Source organism: Phragmites australis, chromosome 13, assembly GCF_958298935.1.
Source record: "Phragmites australis chromosome 13, lpPhrAust1.1, whole genome shotgun sequence".
Lineage (NCBI taxonomy): Eukaryota > Viridiplantae > Streptophyta > Magnoliopsida > Poales > Poaceae > Phragmites > Phragmites australis.
This window is the reverse complement of record NC_084933.1, coordinates 21,216,003-21,243,705: the sequence shown is the minus strand read 5'-3', so window position 1 is coordinate 21,243,705 and position 27,703 is coordinate 21,216,003. Positions and strand designations below refer to the sequence as shown.

Genomic DNA, 27,703 nt, shown 5'->3' with positions numbered 1-27,703 from the left:
TGCCATACGTGCAATACTGCTATGCTGGAGCAGAGGCGTACACCTCATGGTTCATAGATTGTAGACCTGTAGCGTAGTATCTCTTAACGTCAGAATGCAAGGATCTAATGGATGTTCAGTGAACTGGGGTTCAATCTGACAATCTCATGTTGTAGCAAACTGTAGGGAGATCACATAATTATAATGCCGAGGGATCCCAGTCTCACATCAGCAGATGTCCGTTGTTTAAATAATGAAAATACTAGTAGCAAATCGATATATTGTATAACATTTGGGAGTCCAAAGATCATGACTGGTCTTCAAAAGAAGGTGGCAAAGCATTGCGCAAGTATGCCCTGTAGGATTCTTCAGTTCTGAAGTATCACTGCGGTATGGTATTTTTTAGTAAAAGTGGATGTTCAGAGGCTGAAGTGAAGAACTGAACGTGTGCTGCTTGCACCTACAGTACCGAGGCTGTCCCATTAGGCTTCGGCATAGAGGAGGAAAGAATTTCATCAACTAGTGAATCATTGGTTCAATGCATCAAGAAATGGCAACAGGATTTGAGTAGGAATAGTGTTTGCAGATGATCCAAACCTGCTGCTATGTCGAGGAACAGTTGAGCAACTCCCAACATTGCTTCTTCTAGTCTATAGAAGGCAGCAGTAATGCCCTTGCTGGTTTGTGTGATTATCAAACCTAAACCAATCTGATGGCTTTAAGATTAATGCTTTTGTGCATGCATCAGGTTAATTAATCTTTCTCATCTACTGCTGCCTAAAGAAAGAGCATTCCAGCTGAAGCGTCTTAACCTTTGTTTATTCTAAGTTCATGTGTAGGCCTCTAATCCTGTCTGCAGATCATTCACCTTTTGAAAATTTTCGATAGAAATCAGATCTTATATGTATCACGGCAAGAGCCTTTTTGATCATGGATAGAACTGTAGGAGTGTGATCAGACACTTTACAGCTCCTTTTGAATGTAAAGTAGGGGCTGCTGATTCTTGAAGGCTTTCACAGGGAATTTATAGGGGAAGCTGAGATCAAGGTAATTTGTCGGCATGCAATTCTTGTCGCTGCTTTTTACTAGCTTTTGAGAAAGGAAAATGGAATGTCAATTATTCCGGCTGCACTAAGGTTGTTGGACAAATTTTTTAACCATGCACCGCAATAGATGTTCAGGAAAAAACTACTCAGTAGATACCTCAGCTAAAGCTTCGCATATAAGCTTCAAGATAAGATAGCCATCATTAAAGTTGGATGAGAAGCTAATTCCTGACATAGCTGTAACCTCACAGCAATATGGTGAGTACCAGACAGACGGTTGAAACACCATGTGCTAATTGAACAATTTGCATCAGTTCAAGGTTGAGCTGCAAAATCATATCTATGTGTATGCAATGTAGTCACCTTCTTTTACAGGGCAGCTCCTTGATGCTCAGTTCATTGTAGACCTTGTTGTCATTCAGGCCCTAGTTGGCTAATACATTATTGTTTCAGATGTGTTGTGCTAGAGATCACCCAATACCCATTATGTCAGACAGTAACAATAGTTGCAATCACCAAACAAAATCATTGCAACCAGATAAATCAAAATTAACCTCACATATGAATTTCATTATGAAGAACGATCTATCAGAAATATCATGGCTTCTATTCTGAAAGGCTCATAAAAAAAAATTGTAAGAGGAAAGATTACATGATGCCTTGAGTATTCCCTAAGAACCCAGCTTTAAAAATTGTCAACAACAGCTCAATATCACTAATATTGTACAGAACCAAGAGATTGTTTTGAAGCAATCTGAAACACTGAAATGGCTCTCTGAAACACTGAACATATCCTATCATTTTGAAGCTAAACTATCTCTCCGTCAATAATGTGGTGTCTCATCAAAACAATTTCCTTGACTAGATTCCTGTAAGTGAATGGCCGGACGGCGGCCCTCAGGAAGAGCCCTGTATTGACATCGCGCTGCCCTCCATCCTGTGCACTTGTGCTCCTTGCGCTCTCTTGCTCCTCCTCATCTTCCTCAGTTTGTTCCTGCTCTGTAACTATTGCGTTTGCTCTTCTCATTTTCCATTCCATATCTTTCGCTAGTTCCATCTGCTGCTTATTGTACTCATTTGATGTCTCGATGCTCGTCTTCACCAGCTTCTCCATTTTATCAGAACTTTTCATCGCTTTCTTCCATTGCTCATCCCAGTACTTCTCACTCTCCTCACTATTTTCAATTTCATCTGCTTCCTTTGTATCGACTAATTCTGCATCTTCATAATCATCATCACCTTCATCATCCAAACCCTCATCATCCTCAATCCAATCAACAATCTCATTTCCATCATCATCACCAACATCATCATCACTCTCATCAGGCGCATCACACCCCAGCTCCATTTCCTCTAGCTTCACCTTCCACTCATTGGTATAAGGATGGAGGAGCTCCATGGGATGGTTTGTGAGCAGGAACTCTAGGCAGCGCGACTTGTCTGCGTCGCTCAGCCTTGAGTACGCATTCACAACATCATCAACATAAGCCTTTGGGTTGGTCCTCACTATCCTGCAGAGACCACCGAAGTAGGTTGTTTGAATGACTTGGCCATCCTGCTCGAGATCAAACAAGAACTCATTCTCCGTGGCTGGATCAACCAACGGGCGCAGCTTGCTGAAGAAATCCTCTTGCGGCTCAAAGCGCGATTGGTACAGCGGCCGCCTGACGTATATGATGTCTGGGCGCGTCCAGGCCGCGCACCGCGTGATCAGCTCGCGCGTCGGGTTGCCAAACCTGCCCATGAGGCTCCACTTGTCGAGCCACTGGTCCTTGTCGGCCTGGACGGCGACCTCGGCCGAGAGCGTCCATTGCTCCCAGGGTTTCTCGTCGGGGCGCCACCTGGGGTGTCGCACGAAGACCCAGTAGTACCTGAACCCGACGTCGTCGCCGAGGTCGTTGAGGCGGTGCGAAAATTGGTTTGACATGTCGAACTGCTCGATGCTGTCCCACTCCTCGTGGTCGTGGACCTCGGACATGAGCGAGACGCGGTCATCGGAGAAGCGGCCGCGGATGGGCGGGCCGACGACGATGCCGCGCCAGTGGTATGGCCCGTAGCGGCCGTACTTGTACCAGTCGTGCGGATGGCGGAGACGCGGGTCTTTGGGCCCGTCCATGAAGCGGACGGCGCGGTCGTACCCCATCCCGATCATCTCGAGCTCGGCGTCGGTAAAGACGTCGGCCTGCCCCGAGGCGGCCGCCGCGGCGCGCCGCTTGCGGCGGTAGAAGGCATTCTCGCCCAGGCGGCGGCTGCGGACGCGGGCCTTCGCCTTGGCCTCCCGCCGCACGTCCCCGCTGCCCTCGATGCGGCCGCCGCCGGAGGACTTGTTCTTCCCCTTCTTGCTGCGGCCCGCGTGGGCCACGGTGGAGGGTGGCTCGGGCGGGTCGGGCCGCCGCGGCTGGCGTGGGGGCGAGGTCGAGGAGGAGAGGAAGGAGAAGCCGGACGCAGGCGAGGAGGCATGGATGCTGGTGGTGGTGGCGGCGCCGGGTTTGCATCTGGGGGGTGGCGCGAAGGATGCGGGCTTGGGGCGGAGTGGGGAGGCAGCGGCGGTGTGGAGGAAGCGGAGGCCGGAGTAGAGCGGGCGCGGGGGCTTGGGGTAGAGGAGCGTGGCTGCGCCCGCGCCGGCCGGCATGGCTGGGGTTTTGGGGGCCGCTCAATGCTGTGATGTCCTAGAGAATTTTCCGCTCTCCTGATGAGGTTTGGGCTCCGATTGACACGATCATTTCGCATAAAAAGAATCCCAATTGTTGCAGCAAGGCTGGAGTTGGCAGCTGAGGAGGCTCATGGCTCTGTTGGGCAGGGCAGGGCCTGGCCCAGCCACTTCGGCTGTGGTTACTCGTCCTATTTTTATTACAATAATCTTGTATAAAAATTAGTCTTTTTAGATTTTTTATGAGGTTAATATTATTTAGTTATAAAATATATAAAAATAAAATAAATAAAAATTATGTTAGTCGAAAAGAAAACTATTTATGCTCCAAACTTGTATCCGAATCATATGTACATATTGGTCTGATTCGTATATGTTTTAATCGACTGCAAAATTATATGTCAGGCGTACATAGCTCAACTAAAATCAAAATAGATTTATCTTGCCTGCTTGATATGACGAACTTGAGCTACATGATATTTTTCTTAATCTATTATTTTAGTAAGAATTTTGAAAAAAAATCATTATTTTTATTATGAATTTTAGCTATTGATTAATTGTATTTCACATGGACACTTTATTTAGGTATTTTATTTTTATAATAATTTATTTTTATAAGACTATATTTGATGTGGATCCTTATTTTTTCTATTCTAACTCTAATTTTAATTATTATTTATTTTATTTTATTTAAACTCTTTATTTAGATATTTTGCTTCTTAAACCGTATGAAAATCGAACTGCTAATTTTCTATAACTTTTAATTCCGAATTTATGTGTTATTAATTGTATTTGATACGGACTCATTGGTTTCTGAATTTAGCTATTTTTAATCGTATTTGATATGGTTTTTGGTTCAATTTAGATCGTTAGATGTTCATAACAATTAATGGTCTGGATTATTATTTTTTGATTAATGTGATAATTTTGTTATCTTAAGAGCTAATGTAGTAGCTCCTTTTTCACTCAAATAATAATATAATAGATTTTTTATTTTCGAAATATAAAAAAAGCTCGAAGAAGTTGTTATCTGCACGAAGTGATCACTTGGTTAGTTTTACAAAGACAAGCAGCAGAGGCAGCGGCCTGATTTCCTGACAATCTCAATAAGAGGCAGAGTGCATGGTCATATAACCTGTATGGCTCCAGACAAGCAGCGAATTGGATTTTTTTTTTACAAATAATAGCCGGTATCTATAGCAGCAAGACATTAAGCAGTAAATTGGACGTGAAAACTTGAAACAATGAACGAAGTGTGCAAAGAGATAAGTACGTATAACATCCTGCGCATCGAATATAATAGAGACGCATTTTCATGTTGGACTGTCCTGTGATGGCAATAGATGACGATGACAAGCCACCGGTATCGAGCTTCTCCTAAGTTGGTATTTTTGGTTGAACGATGAACCGAGCAGCAAAAGCCACATGCAGAGTATATCATCATACAGGCACAAACCCATGGATGTCGTACAAAACCATGAAAAAGATGCATGACCTCACAAAACCAAAACCTAAAACTTGTGTCGGTTGTGGGCTTTTGTGGCAATGAGAAAGAAACATGACGCCCACAAAAGAATCCCAACTGATTTCCCACTATGGAACAAGAAAGCTACGAGACACATGGCCGCACCAGCATTATTTCTTAATCCTGAGCTTATCCAGTGACGGCTTGGAGAAAGATACGCCGCGTTAAACAAAGACCGCGCCTGATTTCGTCGTCCCGTCACCTCAAAGGCTCGAACAAGAATGCCACTTAGTAATGCAACAACAGCCGATTAGTAAAAGGACAGTTGCTGGTAAGCAGTTCGCGATGATAATATGCAGGTGGGGATTAGAATTTAGAAGGGAGGGAGGGAGGGAGGGAGGGAGGGAGCTTGGAAGTCCTGATCGCTTCCGATTAATCTTACAATAAATTAATGCGGCACGAAGCTTTGCATGCATGCGCGCGCGCAAGCATGCAGCAAAATTACGGCCCCAAGATCGAGGCTAGCTAGTGTACACGTCGGCGTTTGCGGTTGCACCGATCAGCTGAACGTGGGCACGACGCCGTCGACGCCGTAGTCAGCGTCGGCGTCGGGAGCCATGAGCGCTGCCACGGCGGCGGCGGCCGAGGAGTACATCTCCTCGTCCTCCCCCTCCGCCTCGGCCTCGGCCGTGCCCGTGCGCTTGGCGAACCGGCCCTTGATGCGCGGCCGCGTCTCAGCGTACGCCTTGCGTGACGCGTACCGGATGGTCTTCTCGAACCGCCGGCTCTTGCGCTTCTCCCGGTACCGCATCAGCCGCGCCTCCCGCTCCCTCCCCCTGCTCACCACCGGCATGGCTGCCGCGCTGCCCGCCGCGTCAGGCACCACCGCTGCCTCCGACGACGACACCTGAACACGTCACGTCACCCCAATATCCGTTCCATTTCGTCAGAACACTGAACATGCAGTTCGTCATGACATATGAACTAGCAGGTGCTGCTACGGTGTGGATAGTATTCAGATCAGATGCTTACGCTGTGGTTCATGGAGTGGTCGGAGTAGAAGAGCTTGGCACCGGTGAGGTCGAGCTCGGGCGGGCCGTTCTGGACGCTGATGGCCTTGATGTCGTCCATGGATCGCGCGAAGTCTAGGTCGAGGTAAGGGTCGGAGTCCGCGAAATACACGTCGGCAGAAGCCACAGCGCCATCTTTCTGCCCGTGGTCGGGCTCGGGGAGGAGCCACGACGCCGCCTCGGCCTCGTTGCTCCCGTCGTCGTCGGCAGCCGCAGCGGCGCCCGCCTTGGCCACGGCTGACGAGGCGAAGGGCTTGGGCGCATCGGCCAGCGCACCGAAGAAGGGCGCCACGGGGAGCCGCTCGTGGCGCCGCGCGAGCGGGTTGGCCGAGTGGATGTCGGCGTCGCAGGAGGCGCAGAGAGCCGCCGCATCCGCCCGGCAGGTGACTGCCGCCGGCGCGTGCTCGCAGACCTCGCAGAGCCAGACCCGCGCGTGGCGCGACCCGGCGCCGTGCGCGCGCGCGTCGCACCCGGCGCAGAGGAACGCGGCGTCCGCGCGGCAGTACAGCCGCGCCGCCTCGGCGCCGCACGCGTCGCAGGACCGCGCGCCCAGGCCCCAGTAGGCCCCGGCCACCGATGACTTGTCGCTCCCCTCCATCGCGCGCTCACCGAAGCTCACACTCGCTCACTGCTCACGCGGCAGCCCGTACCACCACCGCTGGGTGGCTGGTGGGCACGATGGAAGCGATTCTCAGCCAAGCTTTCCCCGCCCCGCCGTGGATTTGATCTCTGCCCGTAGGGGCTGGCTCGGCGCGACCCGGGCGGGATTTCGACGCGAACGCGCGACGTGGAGGCCCTCGGTACCACGGAAGTCGCTGTCCCGGTGGGCCGGGGCCAGTTTGTTCGCCAGCGCCCGTGCTCGCTTCACCTCACCTCACCGCGTCCTGTCGGGTCGCGTCCCGCGCCGTCCCGCCTGTCGAGACCCCTGCGGCGCGCACGGTAAAACGGTACGGCCCTCGTCCGACGCGGACGTGCGCGCGGTGAATCACGCGAGCGCTAGCGGCGTCGCTCTTGTGCGGGGAAAGGCGTTCACGTGCTCGCTGTTGTCCTTTGAAAATTAGGCGGGCGTCGTGACATGGCAAGTGGGGAGATGCGACGGGGACGTGCGGGCCGCGCCCGCGCTGGTCGGGTCCGGCCGACCGGCTCGCGCCGTGGGGGGACCACTGTGGCGACAGGTGGCGCGGCGCGGTTGGCCCCCGCGATCTCGCTCTTATCGCCAAGGGATGCTCTCCGGCCATGTCAGCGGCCCGTGGCCGTGGTGGAACGAACAGGGCGTCAAGGCCTGCTATCGGGACGCGGAGGCGCAAAGCTTCGGGACTCGGGGTGCAGTTTGCAGTACGGAGCTCGGTGTCTACGTCCTCTGGCTCTGGAGATGACGCGAAGAAGCGACTTGTTTAGCATCAGATTCGGGGCTTATCCCTGCATCCGGCGAGGTTTTCGGTTCTCTAGCACATGCTTTCGCCCGGTGCAACTCTGAATGCAAACTGTGAACTGCCAGTCATTATTTCAGCGATCTGAGTTCTGAAGGGTCATTCTAGACCAATCGGAAGAATTTGCAGCCGTGCCTTTCCTGCGTTCTACGGTTTTCATTCACTGCCAACATGGGTAATTGAGCAATTGGCTAGTGTGTAATATGTCGACGATCAACAGCCGCTGTCTCCGGTTTCCGTTCATACGTTTTTCTTAGTTGATCTGGCATTAGTTGTTTGGTTGGGCCATACAAGCTTACCTAGGTCCTAGTCCAAGAACGAACAATTTGTACTCTTAGTCTTGGAATTGCTCTACCTCTCTACTGACGTTATAGTGGCTGGTGTTTGGCTTCGACTACACAGTGGATGTCCTATCTTATCTAGTCTTATACTTCAACATCTCTCTGGCTCCGTCGCACCTAAGAGGGAGCTGCAGTTCGCTTGTACTAATTGGAAATGATTCCAAAAGTCTAAACAGACGAGAAAATTACACGAACTCAAATTATACCATATTGAGCTAGATTTGAACTCAAGACCATACTGAGATGCATATCAATAAGTTATTTGTAAAAACTTAGTTGATGAGGAAATATAGGTATAAACTCATAAATCAATACTACCGTCTCGCATGTAGGTTTCCGTATACCTAGACCTATGGACTCCAATGGCCCATTTTAGTTACATTTGTAAGTCTGCTGACCCTGGTAGCTTAACCTTGCGGATATAGGTGGGCAATAGACTCTTATAAGAGGCCGATTTTTTAATGATAAATTTGAGAAAAAAATATTTTGTAGCGAAAATTACACTATTAGACTATGATCGTGATTTTAGTGATTAATAATATAGTCATTAGAACTAACATGTTTATAAAAATATATGTTAGTAGATTTTATAGATACAATATATCAAGAAACCACTATAGTCGAGACAAAGTTTAATTAAATTAAAGAAGTCCTAGAAGAATTGACCTCACCGGAAGGTTCGTTGCAGATGAGTTTGCACTTATTAAAGTATTGTGCATAGAGGCTGATAGTCTCAACGGATAGTCTGGTGCTCTATGTGTTGAACTCATCATAGTATTTCTGTCAAAAGAGGGGAAGGCTGAGGACCTCACCGGATAGCTCGGTGATCTGCACTGGATAACACCGTAGCATTTCTTTGCATAGAAGAATACAAGTGCAAAAAGTTGAAGATCGACCCATCGAAAAGTACGATACTTGATTTGTGCACACCAGAGTATGGCACCCCGGAGCATTTCTTGCAGAGACGACTGCAATTGCTGAAGAATGAAGATCAACTCAGCGGATAGTCTGGTGATCACACGGATAGTTGACCGGAGCATTTTTCCAGTGAAAATAAAAGAATGTTTAACTCACCGGGATGGTCCGGTGTGAATGGAATGAACACCAGGTGAATGCATCGAAACATTTTACACGGAGAGGTTGCAAAGGCTTGACTGGCTCAAGATAACTCACCGAAAGGTCCGGTGATGAATTTGAAGGCACACCATAGTGTACGGTGCTCACAGAGGCTGTGACTGCAATTCCAACAGTTAATTTCTGAGTTTCTCAGTTTTTCTAAGCCGTTGGGAAAACTGCTAGTTAGCGGGTTTGATGCTATAAATATCCTTGCATTCAGTTATTTGAAGGTGCGGTATACTGCTAGAGTCGAGAGGAAGCTCATATACACTTGAAAAGACATTCAAGCCACTAAAGTACTTAAAGTAATCATCTAAGGCTATTAAGCACAAAATTAGAGAGTGTTTAGTCTTTATAAGCTTAGAGTGAGTTGTAGCTAGGAGTGATCCTAACTTGTATTGAGTAATACGTCGGCGCCTTGAAGTTTTTATGACTCACTTGCATCTTAGGCCTTAGTAGCTCAAGTTTGTTGACCCTTCGATTTGGTGTGGAGCGGCGGCAATACATGTGTACGGGGACACGAAAATCCTTGCCTTGGTGGCTCAAACTCCGAAGTGATCACGATGGCAAGTGACCGGAAGAGAGGTTAGTGGTGGGGCATTGTCTTGATGGATTGGTGGCTCATCGTGCTTGAGATCTTGTCTTGGTGACTAGGTAGCTCAAGAGTCGTGACTTGAAGAGACTTGGCGACTGAGAGCATATCCTTTGTGGAGCTTCAATATGGACTAGGGGTGCATTCATACCATTGATATCACGGGATAAAAGTCCCTTATGCCGAGTTTGTCTCTCTACGCTATTTACGTTTTCGCATTTACATACTTGTAATTTATCTTGCTAGAGTAGGTTGTAATCCTCTTGATCAGTAGAGTAGATACACTAGATAAACCTAGAGCATATTTAGATATAAATATATATAGGTTTATCTTGTGAAGTTTTTGGAGCCAATTTATTTTAGATTTCTAAGTGTTCTAATCTACCCCCTCTTAGGATCTTACCGTTCCTCACAGTTGGTATCCGAGCCTCATGCTCTTGATAGGCTTAACATCCTAGAGTTGTGACGTTCGAGGTTGGGATGGATACCCATAGTGCTCCACTTTTCGATGGCACAAAATTTCACTATTAGAAATTTCTAATGTCTTATTATTTACAAGTTGTAAGTTTAGATGTTTAAAGAGTCACCGAGGAGGGGATGAAATCTCGCATCACCAACAAGGAGATGCAATTAGATCTATTGGTAAAGAGTATTCTTTTATCATCTTTAAATATTGATGCACATGATATTTGGAATAGTCTCATTGAAATACATGAACGCACAAATGTTATGCGCAATGAGAAATATCATGTTCTTGTTACTAAGCTAAATAGCATCAAATAATTTGCTTATAAAGTGCTAATAACATGTATTCACGTTTGAATATTTTTTTTAATGAGATCAATAGGCTAAGTTTGACGTCAATTGATGATGATCAATTGGTAAGAAGAATACTTCAAGCACTTCTTCCAAAGTACAAGTTGACAGTCTCCATCATCTACGACAATAACGACACCAAGAAGATGACTCCAAGTTAAGTGCTCGACAAGATCACCGTCCATGAGCAGGGGCGAAGCCCGATCTAAAACTACCCTGGTGCCCGCACGTTTACTATTTAAAAATTACTGCTCATATATTGTTCATCATAGACATATTTAGTGGTGTTTTTGGATGAGAGGGTGGTGCCTGTGCACCAGGCATCCTCAACGTGGCGTCGCCCCTGCCCATGAGATGACTATAAGCATGCGGGTGGAAGCCTCTTCCTCATCCGACGCCAAGAATCTTGCTCTCCAAAGCAAGCAAGCACCACACTCACACATGAAGACGAATATGAGGAGGTAAGAACAATAGTCAAGCTCAAGCAAAGATGATAGAGATGAAGATAAAGATAACAATGAAGATTATGAGCAAAACACATCAAATGATGAAGAAATGGATCTCGAAGTCACCAAGTTTATCTCTTAAATAGAGAAGAACATCAAGAAGATCAATGCCAGGATTGATTATCAAATCTCCATAAAAAACTTGATCAAAACAATTGATCATATCAAGAAGAAGAAGACAAAAAACAAGAGGTAGATAAGAGGAAGAGCTAAAGCATTTACAAGCATAGGAATATGAGTGAGTGAAGATGAAGATTCAAGCTCAAGTGATGAGAGCTTCGCCACCTACTTCTCTAAGATAAGCTCTTCCTCAAAGTCATCATCATGTAAGTCGTCATCGCGTAAGTCACCACACAAATGTCTTATGGCCAAATATATGGATAGTGATGTAAGTGAAGATGAATTTGATGACGATTCCCCCTTCTACGATAAACTCATTCATTTGATTAATTAGCAACAAAGGGCCTTTAAGACATTAGAATTTTCCAACAGGAAAAATTTATGTCATCTAAAAGTGGAGCATTATGGGTATCCATCCCAACACTGGACGTCACAACTATAGAAAATTAAGCATATCAAGAACACAAAGCTATGATACCAATTTTGAGGAACGGTGGCGTCATAAGAGAAGGATAAATTAGGACACTTAGAAACATAAAACAAATTGGCTCAAAAAACTTTACAAGGTAAACCTATATCAATTTTATCTAAATATGCTCTAGATGATTGCAACCTACTCTAACCAGATAAATTACAAGTATATAAATGTGAAAACGTAAATAAAATAGAGAGACAAACTCGGTATATGGGATTTTTATCCTATAGTATCGATGACATGAATGTCAACTCTAGTCCACATTGGAGCTTTACAAAGAATATGCTCCTGATCGTCAAGTCTCTTACGGTTATGGTTCTTGATCTACCAAATTACCAAGGCAATATCTTAAGCACGATGAGCCACCAAGCCACTAAGTCAAAGTCTCACTACTAACCTCTCTTCCGATCACTTGCTGTCATGATCACTTCAGAGCTTGAACCATCTTCCCGTACACGTGTCTTGCTATCGTTCCATACCAAGTCGGAGGGTCAACAAGCTTGAGCCACCAAGACTCAAGATACCAGCGAGTCACTAAGACTCCAAGGTGCCGACGTACCACTTGGTACAAGATATGATCACTCCTTGATCCCTTCTTCAAGCTGCAACACCTAGCTACAATTCACTCTAGGCCTATAAGCACTAAATATTATCTAATTTTGTGCTTAATCGCTTTGGATGATCACTTTAAGCACTTTGATGGTTTGGATATCTTCTCAAATGTATATATGCTTACTCTAAACTCCAACAGCATGCCACATATTCAAATTACTGAATGGAGAGGTATCAAATCCGCCAACTAGCCATTTTTCTAACGGCTCAGAAAAGTTGTTAACACTGGATGATCTGTTGAGAATAGTAGTACTAACACCGAATCATCTTATGAGTATAAACTCAGAAATTAGCAGTTGGAACTTCACTCAATGCCTCTGTGAATACAGGACATTCTATTGTGCCTTCAAATCTATTACCGAACATTCCGGTGAGTTATCTTGAGCCAACCAAGCTTTTGCAGCATCTCTGTGTAAAATACTTCGGTGCATTTATCCGGTGTTTATTCCATTCACACCGGACCATCCGGTGAGTTAAACATTCCCTTCTTTTCGTAGAAAATGCTCCGGTGCAACTATTTCTGTGATCATCGGATTATCCGGTGAGTTAATCTTTATTCTTCAGCACTTTCAGTCCCTTCCGCAAAAAATGTTACAGTGGCATACTCCGGTATGTACAAACTAAGCATCAGACTTTCCGGTAGGTTGATCTTCAGTCCTATGCACTTGTATTTTCTCTACAATAAATACTCCAGTGTACTCAGTACAAATCTCCAGACTATTCGGTGAGATCCCCAACATTCTCCCTTTTTATCAGGAATATTTCGGTGAATTCAACACACAGAGAACCAAACTATCAGGTGAGGTTTTCAGTTTCTGTGCAAAATACTCCCGGTGAGTACAAACTCCTATGCACTGAACCTTCCGATGAGGTCAATTCTCTTAAAAATCCTCCAATTTAATCAAACTTTGTTTCAATTACAGTGACTTCTTAATGTATTGCATCTATAAGACAACATATATTTTTTAACAAACATATTAATCCTAATAATTATATTATATTATTATTAATTATAAAATCATAATTATAACATAATAGAGCTATTTTTACTACAGTAGGGAATCAAACATGTACAAATTATATAAAAACTTATCTTTATATCACGAGCCAGGGTTTGTTTTCTTTTCTTTTTAGACGGAGAGGGTCTCTTCTCTGATTCGTAATTAGAAACCCCAAACAGTACCCGCCATCCTCCCAAAACCCTAACGCCTTCGTCCCCCGAACCCGCTAGCCATGGCGACCACAGCCGCCCCACTCGACGAAGCCAAAGCCAGGAATGTTCTCCGCCAGGTTTGCAACCCCACCACATCCCAGATTCATGCCGTGTCCATTTTAATTTTTGTTGATTTTTGGGATCAAATTCGTGTATTTTTCCTCTTTCGCCGCAGGTGGAGTTCTACTTCAGCGACAGCAACCTCCCCCGCGACGGATTCCTGCGGAGGACCGTCGAGGAAAGCGACGATGGGTGTAAGAATCCATTGCCGCGCTCATCTCCGATGAGCTTGCTCTTTTGTGTGGCCGTGGTGCTAATTTTTTGCTGTTTTCATTTGGGGCGCGGGGCGATTGAGCAGTGGTGACCTTGGCTCTTATCTGTTCCTTCTCGCGGATGAGGTCGCACTTAGGGCTCGAAGGGGACGTGAATCCGGAGACTGTGCCGGAGGAGATGGTGCTTGCGGTTGCCGACGTGCTGCGCCGTTCCTCGGCTCTCCGTGTCTCCGAGGACGGTATGCAAGATGTTTCCCCTTTTCGTCCATAAATGTTCTTACATGATATGCAAAATGGTGTAGTGGTCTCCGGTCAAAGTTACTTTTGAAGTAAATTTCAAAAACCTACAACTATTTTGACACATACTGTAAAAAACTACAACTTCCGGTGCTTATTTCAAAAACCTATAACTATTTTGACATATGTTGCAAAAAACTACAATTTTCTCACTATAGGTCCACCTGTTATCCTCTGCAACCGGTGGGTACACGGTTAATCATCCTATTACATGCCATAGAGGATGATAGGTGGGTCCACGGTGAGAAAGTTGTAGTTTTTGTAACATGTGTCAAAATAGTTATATGTTTTTGAAATGGATACTAAAAAATGTAGTTTTCTGTAACATATGTCAAAATAGTTGTAGGTTTTTGAAATTTACTCAAAAAATTGATGTTGTAGAACCTTACATTATGAAGAATATGGCAATGCTCTGTTTTTATTTTTAGTTATGTTCATATTTACAATTGCTATGTTCTGAATTCTGATGGTTGTTAGACTAAACCTCACATTATGGACTATAGTTAAAGCGTTCATGTATTAGTATGGACATTTGCTGCGTGGTTCAAGTGAAATGAAAATTAAAATGGATCACTTTAATTGGAATCATAGTATGACACCAATATCTTTGTGTTTATTTATGTAACTATTGTTCAATCTCATATTTAACTCAGGGAAGAAAGTTGGTAGGGCTAATGAGTTGCTGAAGCCAGATGAGGTTATAGAGCAAGTGGACTCTAGGACAATTGCTGCATCACCGCTTCCTTACAATGTAAAACTGGAAGATGTCGAATCTTTTTTTGCACAATATGGCAAGGTATGCTATCTATCTGTTAGCACTGAATATTGCATTTAAAAGAAAAAATGAAGCAAATATCACAGGTAGTCAGCAGAATTTTTATGCAAATAGAAAACTGATACATAGGATAGGCAAGATTTTCCATTGCTAGATGCTTCGAGGTTCAATATTGAAGAGTGACTCTCTTGAGCTGCGAATGTTCTGTCATAACTCACATCCTTGAAGTTATGGATGAGAGATCAATGGATATGATAAGTTGGTGAATTCGGCAATTACCATTACAATACTAGATATGTATTATTCTTGCAAGGTAAATAGTCAATACCTATAATGCTATGTTGTATGTGTACTGTTTGCATCGCAGGTAAATAGTGTGAGGCTACCACGACATGTTTCTGACAAAAGACACTTCTGTGGCACTGCTTTAGTTGAATTTTCAGAAGAAGATGAAGCAAAAGGTGTTTTTGAGAATAAGCTTATTTTTGCTGGGGCAGATATAGAAATAAGACCAAAGTGAGCCAACTACTAGTTCAAATTTCTTTTCTTATGTGGTGCCATCTATTAATTAGAAAATGATGTGTTCATGCTTTTGAGTTTTCACAATGAAGTTGCTCTTTGTCTCTTAGAAAAATGAGAATTATCCGGGCCCCTGTCATTCACTAAAGAACATGGCACCCAAGCCGGTCCTTAGACTCGAGCCTGGTTGTGGGAAGGTTGAGCGGCCTCTCATTGATAAGCCACTGGCATGGTCCCCGAAAATATTCTCCAAGTTGTTCTATTGTTTGGTTTTGAGGAGAATCATGCTTTGATGGTTACAGTTCTCTTAGCTGCAAAATGCTTAGTTGTTTGTTCAGGTTGAATGATTCCAAAATCAGTTCCTCTTATTTTCAGAAGAATTAGGACTTGAGTGACTTACAGTTTTTCACACTGTTGAATTTATCTTTAAGCATATAGCAGTATATAACTTGTATTCTATTCTGAAATAATGAAGGAAAGAATTTGATGCTGAAAGAGAGGCGAAGAAAGAAGCATATGAAAAGTCACATCCTAATAAGAATGGTCCTGACGAAGGGTAAATACTTTTAACTGTAGTATGACATGCATTTTTTAAAAAAAGAATTCCTCGAGTTCAAATTAACTATGTGAATCATCAATATTGGTTATAGCTATCCAAAAGGTCTGATTCTGGCCTTCAAACTGAAGAAAATTCCAGCGGATGGTGACACAGAACAAAATGGTGGGAACAAATTAGATGACATTGATGGTGCCAAGAAGGAAGGAGCTTCCAATACTACAGAGAAATCAAGTATTGGGCATGAAGAGAAGATCCCTGAGAATAACAGCGATGTGAGTGAAGAGCACTCAGATGGTGTTGAGGAGTTGAAAGGGGTAGCTGCTAGGGAAACTGCACAATCTGTTGACAAGGATGACAACAGCCCTCCAGACAATGATCGAGATACAATCTCGAGGGAGGACATAAAAGAAGAATTCACAAAATTTGGCACAGTGCGGGTAATTTATATTTATTTATGCTTATTTTCTAGTATTGTTTTGTTCTATACCATTAGTGGCCTGCTGGATCTTTCACACTCTTTGTTTGCATCATGAGAGTACATAACCTACTAGAGACCCTTTTCCTTGTGAGATGATTGCCTCCCCCAAACATTCAAACTTAATCACACTGATAAACAAGCAAGGAACTGAGCCTAGCTCAGTTGGTTAAGGGTGTGGATGTACGCCTAGACCACACAGGTTCGAGTCCTCTTCGACGCGAATTTGGGTGCCAATTTCTTCTAATTTATAATGCTACTTGGTTCCTCCTAGGTTGGTCGAGTGTTTTTTTTTTCTGGATAAAACAAGCAGGCAAATCAGAAAGTTTAAACTTTATGATTTTATACTATTGTATTCACATTTATCTCTGCCCTTCACAACCTTGTAGAAAATACCACAACTGACAGATTCCTATCCCTTTTTAAAAAAAAAGGAAAAGAAAAGACATGTTTCACGTTTCTTTTCATCATTTGCAATAAATGCACTGATTCCGGTACAGATTGCAAACTATGCAGAAAGCGTAAGTTTGAGCTTGCTTTGTTATATATTTTCTGTTTGAAATATGTAAGATTGATCCCTCATTCGTTTTCTTTGGGGAAAAACATATTTTTATTGTTACATGGTTATTCCAGCTGTGCATGGCAGCTTTTTTCTAAGTACTCAATGTCTGAAGTGGTAGGATCGTATATATGGCAATATCCAGTTCTTCTAACTGTTGAGTCATGAAGCATGTTATGGTTTTGTTTGATTGAGGTTTTTGTTGGATGATTTTGAAAATATTATATTGACTACTTTAATTCATTTGAGTTAGATAGAGCAAACAACCTTTGTGGCCAATTGAACAATAGTGAGAATATAGATTATAGCTAAACATAATTTAGGCATTTAGCTATACAGAGACGATTCATTAATTCTTTTAAATTCTTACTTTAAACTGGCTTTTGTAAGCACATATTTGTCTTCATCATAGGAGCATAATGCTGCACCTTCTAAGGGCATTGTGCATGCATCATGCAATTTTGTATCTTGTAGTTTAGTATCTGTAAGTTCTTAAAACATAATTTCTTTATCATATATCATTCTTGATAATCAGTCTGCGTGTCTTCTTAGCCTTTTTTTCCTTCTTGAAGTATGTGGACTTCAGTAAAGGGGAAGATTCAGGATACATTCGGTTTGAGGATTCCACAGCAGCTGAAAAGGCCCGTGCACTTGCAGCCCTTGCAGATGAAGGCGGTTTGATTATGAAGGGACACATAGTTACTTTGGAACCTGTGACTGGTAAAGAAAATAAAGCTTCTCTCAGTTGATACAAGTTGTTTTAGCTTCCGATTCGATTGCTTGTATTAAACTAACTGTTGCAAGCCTGCAACCCTGCAGATAGTTGTTGTTAGAGTAAATCCTTGTGTGTAGTTAGTTTAATCTTTCTGCAACAGTAAGGTCGTTTTTTGACCTATATATTGGGCTGACCCCCCCCCCCCACCTTTGGATGAGTTTTAGTTCAATAGAGGTTGTTAGCAGCAATAAGTTTTTGGGTGTTTGAATAAACATCAGAAACTGTTGCTGTCAGTGATACGGGAACCGAGGGTTCCCGAGTCCCAAGGCCAGGGACAACACAGTGCCACGTGGCACCATCCCTTGGGGACCATCTCCCCGAGGGCCGAGAAAAGACAGTTCCGGGAGGGGTGCTCGGGGCCAAGAACGGTTGGCCCCCCCGAGTACCTGGAGTTCCCTGAGGACCCGAGAAGAGCCAGTTCCGGGAGGGGTGCTCGGGGCCACGAACAGTTGGCCCCCCGAGTACCCAGAGTTCCCCGAGGACCCGAGAAGAGCTAAGTCCGGGAGTGGGTGCTCGGGGCCGAGAACAGTTGGTCCTCGAGTACCCAGAGTTCTCCGAGGACCCGAGAAGAACCAGGCCCAGGAGGGGGTGCTCGGGGTCACGAACAGTTGGTCCCCGAGTACCTAGAGTTCCCCGAGGACCTGAGAAGCTCCTTGCCGGTGGATCCTACAAGGGCTCCACGGTGAGGTGTCAATCGGTGGGAAGCCCGATGCTGCATTTAAGAGGGAGCGTGGCCGGTCACATCCAACCACTCCCCCCCACGCCTGTCGTACTGAGTACGTCAGTCCCTGCCACCGCCTGGCAGGAAGGCGTGGGGGCAATTAATGCGACGGGTCCCATCGCATGTCACCCTGCGGGGCCCATAAAGGGAGACGGCTTGAAGATATCGTCGATGGGCTCGAGGCGTATCGCCTGTCACCCTGCTACTCTGACCGGACGGGCATGCGGGGATATCCAGTGGCTGGCCGGTGGGCCCCCCGTACCTGCTAAAGTTGGGGCGAAAAGGCTGACGGGACCGACCGAAGGGCTCATTTTCAACACCTGTAACATCAAACTGTAGACCCATAATGGTTGCTTTTCATTTATGGCTTACGGGAACTCGTGCCCCTGGTCTGGGCACGCTGAGCCTCCCCTCAGAAGGATAAAAGGGGGGGGAGCACTTCGTAGAAAGACAGGGCTGATGGAAGCTAAGTGAAGTTGAACAAGTTCAGAGAGACCGACACTTGAAGACCGGAGCTCAAGACTTGATAGATAGATCAAAAAATCTTGTAACACAGAGATCCAGAGAAAGGCATTCCGAGAGTATTAATAGCACATCAAACACACATGAGTATGGTATTACGTCTCCGTGCGGTCTGAACCTGTCTAAATCTCTTGTGCATTTACTCCTACTAGCCGACGATCATCCGTCCCGCCTAGATTCCATACATTAATTCCACGTACGAGGTAGATCCAGAATCAACCCCCCCTGGCTGAATCTCAAAAGGGGGTCCCTCAGGATCTCCGCTTGCGGTGTTCATCCACCGACAGTTGGCATCAAGAAAACTTCTGTGCCTAGTGTGTGCTCGCGTGTGTTCATACGACCCACCTCTCACATGATTAAGTCCAACAATTGGTATCAAAACCAGGGTTGATCGATCCCTTCGATGTCGCCTCCTATGAGTGGTGTGGCTGAGTCCCCTGAGGCAGTTCAACCGCCGCAATTCCCCATCGCCGCCGCCACAACAATTGTGACACCGAGACGGTGGACACGATGTGGTCGTACAACGTGTGGTTAAGGAGGTTGGAAGCGCGTCGTACCCGATCCTCACACGGAGTAACTACGCCGACTGGAGCCTGCCCATGAAGATCATGCTGCAGAGACCGCGAGTTTGGCGGTGCAAATTTCTAGGAAGATTGCATGGCGTTGGAGGCCATCCACCGTGTTGTGCCCTAGGAGATGATCGGCATGCTCGCTGTCAAAACGAGCACCAAGCAGGCCTGGGGCGCCATCACATCAATGCGCGTCGGCGACAATCGTGTTCGCAAGGCCTCAGCGCAACAACTGTTGAAGGAATTCGAAGCAATTTCCTTTCATGACGGGGAGGCGATCGACGATTTCGCGGTGCGTCTCTCTAGCCTCGTCACTAACCTCGCCACGCTTGGAGAAACGATGGAAGAATAAAAGGTGGTAGAAACATATCTGTGAGTAGTCCCTAAAAGATTTTCGCAGATTGCTCTGTCCATTGAGACTTTTCTCTATCTCTCTATCCTTATGCTAGAGGAAGTGACTGGGAGGCTAAAGGCGATGGATGATCGTCTTGATTTGGAAAAATCCCTTGTTGTCGGCGGAAAGCTCCTCACCGAGAAGCAATGGCTCGCGCGCACGAAGGAGCGCAAGGAGGGTGAAGGGTCCTCAGGCAGCGGCAATGCCTGTCACTGTGCGCGCATCGTGGAAGAAAGGGGGAGGCGGCGGCTCCAATGGCAAGGAGGCCACGCGCGATCTCTCTCATGACAAATGCCGCAATTGCGGGCGCTATGACCACTGGACCAAGGACTGCCGATCGCCCAAGAAGGTGTAGGCTTAGTTGGCCCAGGGCGAGGAAGAAGATGAGCCTGCGCTCCTGATGGCGCAGGTGTGTGCTCTCAGTGATGCACAGGAGCCACCGCCAAGCCGCGTCCACCTCGACGAGCCGAACACGCAAGTCCACCTTGGTGCCAACGACGATGATGACCACCTGGAGGGCTAGTACTTTGACACCGACACCACTAACCACATGACAGGTCGCCACGATGTCTTCGCAAAGCTCGATCAAGGTGTTGTGGACTTCGTCCGTTTCGGAGATGGCTCGGTGGTCGACATCCGCGGCTGTGGCACCATCCTGTTCGCTGGAAAGAACGGAGAGCACAAGGCGCTCTGCGGAGTCTACTTCATCCCATGGCTAAAGAACAACATCATCAGCGTGGGTCAGCTAGACGAGGGGGGCTCCAAGGTGCCGATCGAGGATGCCATCTTGCGGATTTAGGACCGTCAGCGTCGCCTTCTCGCCAAAGTTCGTTGTGGGCGCAACCGGCTATACATCCTGTGCCTCAACGTTGCCTATCCCATCTGTTTCGCGACACGCCACGACGAGAACGCCTGGCGATGGCACGCGCGCTACGGCCACATAAGCTTCGACGCACTCCGGTGGCTGGCGCGCCATGAGATGGTGCGAGGCTTGCCGCAGCTGGAGCATGTCGAGCAGCTGTGCGACACGTGCGTCACCACCAAGCACTCCCGAGCTCCGTTCCCGTCATAGGCCAAGTATCGGGCGAAAGAGCACATCGACCTCGTCCATGGAGATCTTTGCGGTCCTATCGCGCCGACGACACCAGGTGGACATCGATTCTTCCTACTAATGGTGGACGACGTTAGTCACTATATGTGGCTGACGCTCCTGGCTACGAAGAGCGACGCGGCGGTGATCAAGGCGATCCAGGCAGAGGCGAAGGTGGAGAGCGTTTGGAAGCTTCACGTCCTCCGCATCAACAACGGCGACGAATTCATGCCCATTGAATTCACGCGCCATTGCGCGTATCACGGCGTCCATCGACACTTCTCTTTGTCGTACAATCCACAGCAGAACGACGTGGTAGAGGCGCAATCAGTCAATCGTCGCGACGGCGCTCGCGCTCCTAAAACAAAGGGGCATGCCGGTGGAGTTTTGGGGAGAGGCGATGAGCATCGCCGTTGTCGGTGACACAGGAGCCAGGGGTCCCTGAGTCCCGAGGCCAGAGCAGCAGAGTGCCACGTGGCGCTCTCCCTCTGGGTTTATCTCCTCGAGGTCCGAGAAGACCAAGTTCCGGGAGAGGGTGCTCGGGGCCATGAACAGTGGTCCCCGAGTGTCCGAGTTTCCCGATGACCTGAGAAGACCAAGTACCGGGAAGAGAGTGCTCGGGATCGTGAAAAGTGGCCCCCGAGCACCCGAGTCCCTCGAGGACCCAAGGGAAGTCAGTTCCGGGAGAGAGTGCTCGGGGCCATGAGCAGTGACCCCCGAGCACTCGGTTCCCTGAGGATCCGAACAGCCACTTCCGGGAGAGAGTGCTCGGGGCCGCGAGCAGCGGCCCCCGTGCACTCGGTTCCCCGAAGACCAAGGAAGGGCATATCCGGGAGAGAGTGCTCGGGTCTGTGAACAGTGGCCCCCGAGCACTCGGTTCCCCGAGGAGCCCGAGAAGTCCCTCGTCGGTGGTCTCCACGGAGGTCCAGCGGTGAGGTGTCGACTGGTGAAAGGTCCGATGCTGCATTTAAGAGGGTGCGTGGCCTGTCGCCTCCAACTGCTCCCCCGCGCTTTCTGTCAGTCCCTGCCACGGCCTGGTAGGGAGGCATGGGGACATTTAATGCACGGGTCCCGTCGCGGGATATTCGGCGCGCCTCGGGATAACATCGCGAAGCCCAAGGCGCCCCGCCTGCCGCCCTGCTGTGACAGGCTTGCTCTGACCGGGCGGGCACGCCGGGCTGCTCGGTGGCTGCCCGGTGGGCCCTCCCCGCGGCGCCCGTTGAAAAACGGCATGATGAAGAATAAGACTGGACGGGGGCGCGTTTTCAACCCTCCCCGTCACCTCGTGCAGCAGCCCATGTTGGTTACTTTCCATTTATGGCGCCTTGGAACTCGCGCCATCCTTTCTGGGCACGCTACCGCCCCGCCGGATATATAAGCCAGGCGGGCTCCCCGGAGAAAGACAAGGAAAAAAGAGGATCGAAGGTGTGGAGTACGAACCGACCGGAGATCAAGGCAACAAACGACGAACATTGAAGATCAAGGAGCACGAAGCTTTAGACTAGACAAATATTCTTGTAACCCCGCAAACACTCGGAGAGACATTCTCAGAGCATTTATAGCATACACAGGAGTAGGGTGTTACGCTCAGTGCGGCCCGAACCTGTCTAAAAATCCTCGGAGCATTTACTACTTCGTGCATCCGATCATTCCATTCCACCTGCATCTCATTTACGCCCTTTTATTTCATCCGCAAAACAGATTCAGAATCACCCTCCGGTCGAATCTCAAAGGGGGTCCCTCCGGATCCCTGCTTGAGGAGTTCACCCTCCGACAACTGTCTTCCTGCTCAATCGCGCACCGACTAAGAGCCTGGATGGCATGACGCCGTTCGAGGCGTGGCACGGTCGGAAGCCGGTGGTGAACTTGCGCACCTTTGGCTGTCTGGCGTACGTCAAGGAGGCGCGACTGCATCTGCGGAAGCTTGTTGACAGGGGCACGCCCTGTGATCTTCGATGAGAACGTCGTATGGAGTGGGAGGCGGATGCTGCTGGGAGTGGCTTCGTCGAGCGACTTCGCTGTGGAGTTCATGGTGAGTCAAGTCCATCTCCCGGCCGCTGGCAGGCTCAGCTCAGCTGGAGGAGGAACACCGGCGGCGGACCCACCTGCACCAAGTCTAGCAGCGGCCAATGCATCGCCAAGAACGCCGAACGACGAATCTACCAGGGAGGCGGTCTTCATCACGCCACCGCCGAATGACAGCGCTAGGCTCGACGCACACCATGACGACAGTCCAGTACACTACCGCATTGTTGACAAGCTGCTTGGTGGTGGGGGAGCTTCGACAGGATACACTACTCGCGTCCTGGACGACGCTGATCTGCACCTGGCTAGCGCAGGAGAGTTGAACTCTTTTGTCGAGGTGGAACGTGACGCGGTGTGGCGAGCAGCGATGCTGGAAGAGATGAAGTCCGTTGAGGAAAATGGGACATGGACGCTGGTAGAGCTGCCGCGTGGACACCGCCCAATCGGGCTCAAATGGATGTTCAAGCTTAAGAAAGACAAAGCCGGGGATGTTATTAGGCACAAAGCCCGTCTCGTCACCAAGGGCTATGTGCAGTAGCCAGGCGTGGGTTTCGACGAGGTATTCACACCTGTTGCCCGTTCGTGAGCTTGCTGTTGGTGCTAGCTACCCAAGAGGAATGGTCGGTCCATCACATGGATGTGAAATCGACATTTCCCAACAACGAATTGGAGGAGGAAGTGTATGTTGCACAACCTCTTGGGTTCGTCTTCGCTGGAGAAGAGCACAAGGTCCTGCGGCTGTGAAAGGCGCTCTGCGGCTGTGAAAGGCGCTCTACGGCCTACGATAAGCACCGCGCACATGGAACATAAAGCTCGACAATAGATTGAGGGCTCTCGGCTTCGAGCAGAGCGCACCGAACATGCGACGTACCAGCGCGTTTATGGCAACACACTACTGCTCCTTAAGGTCTATGTGGATGGTATGATCATCACGGGATTGACAAAGGTGGAGATTAATCGATTCAAGGTGGAGATGAAGACCCAATTCAGGATGAGTGATCTCGATTTGCTCTCCTTCTACCTTGGGATCGAGTTCCAGCAGAGCAACATCGGCGGCGGCATCACGCTATGCCAAGCACATTACGTCGCTCGAATCCTGGAGATGGCGGGGATGAGAGACTGCAATCCCGATCACACCTTGATGGAGGAACGACTCAAGCTCAGCCGCGAGAGCACGGTGGCAAAAGTGGACGCGACGAAGTACATGAGGCTTGTCGGAAGCCTCCGCTACCTCATCCACACACAACCGGATCTCGCTTTCAGTGTCGGGTTCGTGAGCCGCTTCATGGAGCGGCCAACTCAGGAGCATATGATGGTCGTGAAGAGGGTCTTGCGCTATGTTGCCGGGAGGATCAACTACAGCTGTCGCTAAGAGAAAGCAGAGGGATAGCTGGTCAGCAACAACAACGGCGACATTGATACGCGGAAGAGCACTTTTGACGCTCTCTTCTTCTTCTACAAAGACAGCCTGGTGAGTTGGCATTCTCTCAAATAGAGGGTGGTGGCCCTGTCGTCCTATGAAGCAGAGTATGTCGCCGCCACCACTACAACTACACAAGGTATGTGGTTGGCTCGTTTGCTCGGTAGACTTCAAGGGGAAGCCTACCGACACCATCAAGCTTAAAAGGTTGACAACTAATCAGCTCTACCACTGAGCAAAAATTCTATGTTCTATGAGCGCAGCAAGAATATCGATGTGCGCTAACATTTCATCATGGAGTGCTTGGACAACAGGAGTGTCAGTGCAGACTTCATTGACAGTAAAGACTAGCTCGCAGATATCATAACAAAGGCATTATGGCGAGTTCGTTTCCATAAGCTTAAAGCTAGGACTGGAATAGTTCAAATTAAGCTTAAGCAAACACACAAGGCTTAAGGGGAGCAATGTTAGAGTAAATCCTTGTGTGTAGTTAGTTTAATCTTTTTGAAATAGTAGGTCATTTTTTTTTGCCTATATATTGGGCTGAACCCCTCCCCCCTTAACACGCCTTTGGATGAGTTTCAATCCAATAGAGGTTGTTAGCAGCTATAGGCTTTTGGTTGTTTGAATAAACATCAGAAGTTGCTAGCAGCAAGAAAACTCCTATGTCTAGTGTGTGTTCATCAGTGTTACTTGAACACGGACACGAGTGTCGGAATCCGACTCGGATTCGGCAAAGAAAATTTGGACACGCGAAATACAACCCGGAATCCGACACGGGTGTCGGAATCCGACTCGGATTCGGGGTGTCTGATTCGGTAGAAAAAGGTGTCCAGATAACACTGGTGTTCATACGACTCACCTCACCCATGATCAAATCCAACAGTTGTTTTGTATAGAATCGTCTGGTCTTTTAGTTGGTGTGTGACTCCAACAATTGTTTTGTATAGAATCGTCTGGTCTTTTAGTTGGTGTGTGACGGTATGGATAGCATTCCTATTTGAAATAATATTATTTCCATCCAAATATGAGTGTTGTGCTGACTTAGATTGTAAAAATGCCCTGAAATTAGTTTTGTTGATACTTTCTATCTTTTTTACAAAACATTTAGCGACTCATCAATTTGGGTATATGCAATATGAGTCATCAGATCCGAATGCTATTCTCAGTTACTTGTTTGATAGGCAACTTTTCCAATCATGCAGGTCAAGCCGAGAAGGATTACTGGAGTGCAATTCGAGGCGGTCAAGAGAAATATAAAGACAGCCGAAACAACAGAGGACGGTATGATCTATTTGCCATGTTTCCTTGTTGGAGCTTTTTTCAGTTTGGTTCTCCCTTCCTAGTCCTTTTAGGTCTGAGGTACATATTATGTCTAAAATTATTCATACACAATCAGGTTTCAAAGATAAGAAAACTGTATGATTTACCAGAAACTAACTAGACGCTGTGTCTGGAAAAATACTTTCGTGGAAGGTGGAACTGATTTTACTGACAGAATATTGACACCCACCATCAGAATTGTCAATCTTATAACCCGCGTACTAAAAAATTATTTGGTTCAGTTCAGTCTTGCTTCATTTGAACTCTACTGAAAAACTTACACGCTTGTCATGCCGTGCAAAGTAGGATACACCAGGCTGCATTCATTTTCTAGATTATCATCCAATGCCATCTATAGCATTGCTAAACCGTTGGCCGAAGATAATGATGTGGGCTTGCTTTGTGCAAACTTTCCAGGGGCTGGAAGAATAACAGAGGCGGAAAGCACTTTGGTGGGAAGCGGGGCCGCCACTTTTGAGTCCCATGAGAGGGCCTCTAACAAAGCTCAAAAGGTTTAAGAGGCCAGCTAGCTTTAGCTCAAGAATGAGGAAAAACATATAGATGATGTGCTGCTTCCGTCCACATCTTTGGAAGCGGCATCTGGTGTTGTTTTATGTTTTATTTGCTCTTGCGAGGCGTGTGCTGCGCTTTTTGAAGCACAGACTATGAATTATGAATCATGATGACAATGAGAAGAGGGAAAATGAAAACTGTACGCGGCTAAAGTTCAGTACTGAGAAAAAAAGGAACTCCTTTAATCTACAGCACTCTTAATTCTGATACAGGTTCCATCTCGATAAGAGGAAAGAAAAACCACTTTGCTGGTGGTATGATTTTCAGGATCCAAATACTTAGGATTTAGTGCAAACATAAACTAAATCCTAAAAACTCGTAGAGCATACCTCTTTCAAATAGGCATTTAAGAGGTTCCGTTGCTAGTGGTATGATTTTTTTTCTGCATGTGGCCTCTGTAAAGTACAGGCACTATTAGTAGGAAACCAAATAGGTTCCACGAGATTTTGTACTGTTATAAACCGAAGTGACTAACACCTAGCCGTTACTCATGCTCATTGGGTAATAAACATCCATTGGGGAGAAATACCTCCGAATGGATACGAGCACAATTATTCACTATATATAAATATCTATATATACCTAGCCGTTAGCTCCGAATGAGAAAATCAATTGTTGATTTTTTTGTTCATTGTCACTATTCTATTGCAATCTACTCTCAATACGTTATGAGCACTCTACGCTAGGAAGGTGATGCACTTGCGCTATCCACGATGATTATCGACCTAATCCGATTGGAGGAAAAGGAGATCTACTGCAGAGAATGATTCTTCTACTCCATTACTGACAACAACACAAGAACAGAGGACGCAAGTACATCGACAGTGAGCCATGGAGTCGACTAATCTTCTTTTCCTCGGAGTTCTTTGCTCTATTGTCTCCACTCGACGCTCCACCAGGTCCCATAAGCATGCGTGGCGCCCACGATGGTTGTGACGGCCTGCCCAAGGGGCGGCTTAGAGTTGGCAAGATCTTGTGTCAGCGGCGCCCATAGGCGCCTTCCATGGTGGCACTCTCTATGGGCGCAACATGTGCATGCGACCCCATAGTCGAATCGGTCTGGCTGCGCCTCCTACAACTGTTGATCTATTAGATCCGGAGTTGGCGACCGTGCCTTCCATCGACCGACGCCTCTCCATATCTGAGGTTGTGCTGCACGGCAACGCCAGCAGTCCTCAGCCTCGCCTCCCTCTGGATCTGGACACTCACGGCCACGCCTCCCTCCTGAGGTCCTCCTTCTGAAGCTGGCCAGACCAACGACGACCTACCCGAAGGCGATATGCCCGAGCCGGCCATGGGCTGGCGACGACCTGCCCGCATCTATCCAGCAACACCGTCGACGAGATCTATCCGCCTGACCTCAGCCTAGCTGCGGCGACTCCGTCCGCCCGCTGGTTCGAACCA

General features: G+C 47.2%; 3 protein-coding genes across 3 annotated transcripts; 1 reads left to right on the top strand and 2 right to left on the bottom strand.

Annotated features, from left to right (window-relative positions):
• Positions 1-1,564: 1,564 nt before the first annotated feature.
• On the bottom strand, positions 1,565-4,177 carry LOC133887841 (uncharacterized). Its single transcript, XM_062327826.1, has one exon. The coding sequence runs from the start codon at positions 3,655-3,657 to the stop codon at positions 1,834-1,836; it is 1,824 nt and encodes a 607-aa protein (XP_062183810.1). The 5' UTR covers positions 3,658-4,177; the 3' UTR covers positions 1,565-1,833.
• A 1,354-nt stretch (positions 4,178-5,531) lies between these two features.
• Positions 5,532-6,986, bottom strand: LOC133887842 (zinc finger protein CONSTANS-LIKE 3-like). The gene is made up of 2 exons (XM_062327827.1): positions 6,173-6,986; positions 5,532-6,047 (listed from the first exon to the last, which is right to left on the bottom strand). The coding sequence occupies exons 1-2, from the start codon at positions 6,806-6,808 to the stop codon at positions 5,700-5,702; spliced, it is 984 nt and encodes a 327-aa protein (XP_062183811.1). The 5' UTR covers positions 6,809-6,986; the 3' UTR covers positions 5,532-5,699.
• A 6,367-nt stretch (positions 6,987-13,353) lies between these two features.
• Positions 13,354-26,488, top strand: LOC133889336 (la protein 1-like). Its single transcript, XM_062329852.1, is given in 11 exon segments — positions 13,354-13,508; positions 13,607-13,685; positions 13,790-13,942; positions 14,654-14,796; positions 15,143-15,291; positions 15,770-15,850; positions 15,945-16,290; positions 17,460-17,607; positions 25,609-25,687; positions 26,144-26,198; positions 26,200-26,488. Coding segments are annotated over 11 exon segments (1,335 nt in total). The 5' UTR covers positions 13,354-13,451; the 3' UTR covers positions 26,245-26,488.
• Positions 26,489-27,703: the final 1,215 nt, after the last annotated feature.